Below are 4,081 nucleotides of genomic sequence, written 5' to 3' on the forward strand. Positions count from 1 at the left end.
TGATGATGATAATAATAATAATAATTAAAATAATAAATGTTTCTTAAGCAGCAAATCAGCATATCAGAATGATTTCTGAAGGATCATGTGACACTGAAGACTGGAGTAATGATGCTGAAAATTCAGCTTTGATCACAGAAATAGATTAAATTTTAAAATATATTCAAATTGAAAACAGGTATTTTAAGTTCTTATAATATTTCACAATTACTAATAGTTTAAAAAAAAAAATTACAATTTCAAGAGGTTTTGAAATTTAAGTGGCATTAATATTTACCCCAGGAATTGATTTTCAGGCATTTTTAGCATGTAAAACAAACATAGTTGGTGTGTCATCCATTTTTTTTAAAATACTTCAATTGATTGAATAGTTGAAATTCTCAAGTTAAACAATTATGGCTTTTATTTATTAAAATAAATCAGCATCAGATATAAAAGTAGTTGTAACAAATGCACAAGATCCTGCCATGGTACTTGAAGGAAATATAATAATATAAAAGTGTATGTATTTGTCATCTACTGTATAAGAAGTTGGATTATTATTGTTTTATAATATTTTGGGATCTGTTGATGGCTAGGATGTGGCTTGTTTGTTACCTGGTCATTGGCTTTCACTCATTTCCACTCCACCTTCGGCATGTTTGGGAGGTGTCTCATTTAGCCAAGCACTGCTTTCTTTGCTGTTCGGGTTATTTGCCAAACCAGATGTGGCCTTAGGTTTGTGTTTACTCATTCCCAGTGGTTTGATTTATCATCTGTGTCCCTTATCTGGGCAGCTGTGCTCTTCCTGACCCGTTGACCTTCATAATTTTCCACCCATCCACCATCTTGGGATTGGTTTGGCTTGGAGCTCTTTCTGGCACGAGTCTTATCATGGCAGTGGTGTCGGACGCATACGCTGCGCCCGTGTTTATGGCTGGAGAACACAAGTGAAGCTGAGCTGTTTTGTCTAGTCACTGTAATAGGGTTTGAAGACCAGATGATTCCTTTAGACAGGTTTTGTAATGATGATTCATGCCGTTATTAGCTGGTTGTTCTTATCGGCTGCTGATACTGTATTAGTCTCATGTGCTGAAGAAACGGGGCCATTTGGCAGCTGCTTCAATGATGATGATGATGATGATGAATTCTGTCTTCAGGCATCTGCTGCCAGATCATGTCAAACATGGAAAGTATAGTTCAACCAAAAATGTAGTTCTTACATTATTTACTCAGCATTCTTAGCAGACTGTTGTTTTGTTTGTGCCAGAGTTACAGTACCCTTCAAAAGTTTGGGGTTTGTACGATTTTTAAAATGTTTTTGAAAGCAGTCTCTTCTGCTCACCAAGGCTGCATTTATTTGATAAAAAATACAGTAAAATCAGTAATATTGTGAAATATTATTACAATTTAAAATAACTGCTTTCTATTCGAATATATGTTAAAATGTCATTTATTTCTGTGATCAAAGCTGAATTTTCAGCATCATTACTCCAGTCTTCAGTGTCACATGATCTTCAGAAATCATTCTAATATGCTGATGTGCTGCTCAAGAAACATTTCTGATTATTATCAATGTTGAAAACACAGCTTCATACTTTTGTGGAAACCAAGATACATTGGTTTTCAGGATTCTTTGATGAATAGAAAGTTCAAAAGAACAGCGTTTGTTTGAAATAGAAATCGTTTGTAGCATTATAAATGTCTTTTGTTGTCACTTTTGATCATTTTAATGTGTTCTTGATGAATGAAAGTATTCATTTCTTAAAAAACAAAACAAAACAAAAAGTTCAAAAGTTTTTGAACAGTATGTATGGTAGTCTATATGACCAAATATAATCAGTAAAATTGCAGTCACAGTGATATGTGGAAATACACATTGTATTTACTTAAATCATTCATTTTTTAAATGGGAGATTGTGTCGTCATTATTTACTGAGACGAAAATAAGGTGATGGAGCTACGCTGACAGTGGCATCAGCTGATAATGAGCAGGAAATGTCTTGAAGTACTTCCTGTTTGTAGTCCTGACTCCAGCAGTAAGAAGCTCTGTTGAAGTTTGCCGTGAAAAATGAAAATGGCTAAAAGAGCAGACGAAAAATATTGTGGATGAGCTTGGATGGTCAGATGTGAAGCATGGTGATAATCTTATTGTAGACATATCGTTGTCACAGTCTGGCCATTTTGAAGCAGATTAATATAAATAAACATGTGAGTCTGATGTGAGTGTAGTTCTGTAGCTGTAAACCTTTTCTAAGTACTTTGCCTTTAAACCAGTATTATGAGTAGGTTATGATCTTCTGGCTCTTTTAGGGTGGCATGGGATTAGAAAACAATGACTGGATGGTCTCGTAAGATTCCAGGAGGATGCGTCACCGTGATCACACCCCTCCCAAACCTCAACCCTGTGTGTGAACGTGTTGAGATTGACGTGTAATCGTGTGTGTTTGCAGGGATGGATGAACTGCATTCTCTGGATCCACGCCGGCAGGAGCTATTGGAGGCACGTTTCATCGGAGCAGTTAGTGGAAATACAGGAGGAAGCACAGGGAGCGCGAGTGGAGGACCTAAAGTAATGCACACGCATGCAAACACACAAATGTGCATCCTCATATGCTCAGGGCGATGCTTTGGATGATATTTAATTAATTGTTATTTACATTTAATTATTTTTTATTATTGATTATTTCATTTTATTTAAATATGCATTTACTCTGAAATTGGAAAATGAGACTTTTTTCTTAAAACTGAAAAAGCATCATTTAGGTAATTAAACATGTAGCAAAATATACTATAGTATACAATTATTTTAAATGTCTCCACATTAAATGTTTTCAATTTTTTCACAGAAGTTGCTTATTTTATATGCATCAATTTAACAAAAGATAGTAATAAAAACCAAAATGTACTTACAAAAATATAAAAATGTTTTAGTAAAGAAATTTAAAATCCCATGTGTGAACCTTTTTTGGAGTGTAAATAATGATTGAATAAGATTAGAACAAGACAAATAATTGAATCAGAGTAGTGAATTAATTTGTTAATACGGTCAGTTTGAAATGATTCACAGAAATGAACTGAACTTGCCAACTCTAATGCAGTTTTTGTTGCTGAAGTTGAAATTGGAGACTCTATTAAAACCATATTTCCCAGCACTCTCATAACTGGAACACACCTGGTGTTTTAATCCATCTTTTCTGTCCACTTTCGACCACTTCTGTCCTGATTTCTTTTGAGAGGAGGGTCTTTGGGCCAGTGTATGTGGGCTTTTTCTGATCTTTAGATCAAATGTTGTGAAATAAGATCGTGCAAGTTACATATGAGCTGAACGCTGTGAGATATTATCATAATTTTTTTATTTTCCGCAAAGCTATTTTAAAAATGTTTGCCGCATGGATAAATTCTGTTATACATATCAGTCAAAATTGCGCTGAGAAAAAAAAAAAACAGTCACCTACAAGTTGTCAGCAAATCCGTAAAATTTTGCCGGCATTCAGAACAGAATAAGAGAAAAATCAGAAAATATAATTAGCTATTAAATTATAGTACAAAATTATATATACGATTATAAAAATAAAACACAAATTATAATGGCATTCATTATATACAACATAGGCCTCTAAACATCTATCAGTGCTATAAATGATATGTTGTGTGCACGGGAGAGGCACGGATTTTGTCCTTATCACAGCGGAAAAATCTGAAATTTTGGTCTGAAAGATAGGAGTAAGACATCATTTGAAACTAAAGGGTTTACTTTTATTTTTGTATATTTACAATAAGAACAAAACTACTTCTTTGTAAAATAAAGAAAACAAACAGGATGTGCTTTCAGCCGTCTCTGTTTCCTTAAACTTGTGGGGCGGCAATAAAAATACTTTTTTTTTGTTTGTTTGTTTTTTTTCCCTTTTCTTTTGTTAATTCGTTAACTATTTAACTGAAACATAGGGCTGCACAATTAATCGAATTTTAATCGTGATTACAATTACGGATGCCACAATTACGTAATCGTTCAAAGCGGCAATTAATCGTTTAAAGTCCACTTATGTTATTCTGCGTGCTTAAGATGGGTTTTTTTTTTTCCACAGGTTATCGTAAGAGT

The 4,081-nt window shown here is 33.9% G+C and overlaps 1 protein-coding gene across 2 annotated transcripts in view; it reads left to right on the forward strand.

Moving 5' to 3' along the window:
* Positions 1 to 4,081, forward strand: part of LOC107709077 (serine/threonine-protein kinase tousled-like 1-B) — an 18,363-nt gene that overhangs the window by 2,669 nt on the left and 11,613 nt on the right. For both annotated transcript variants that reach the window (XM_016513464.1, XM_016513465.1), the window contains exon 2: positions 2,433 to 2,551. In XM_016513464.1, the coding sequence (XP_016368950.1) occupies positions 2,433 to 2,551 (119 nt within the window). The remainder of the gene's footprint in view (positions 1 to 2,432; positions 2,552 to 4,081) is intronic.

Source organism: Sinocyclocheilus rhinocerous, unplaced genomic scaffold (assembly GCF_001515625.1).
Source record: "Sinocyclocheilus rhinocerous isolate Xijiao unplaced genomic scaffold, SAMN03320098_v1.1 scaffold835, whole genome shotgun sequence".
In the NCBI taxonomy this organism is placed as follows: domain Eukaryota; kingdom Metazoa; phylum Chordata; class Actinopteri; order Cypriniformes; family Cyprinidae; genus Sinocyclocheilus; species Sinocyclocheilus rhinocerous.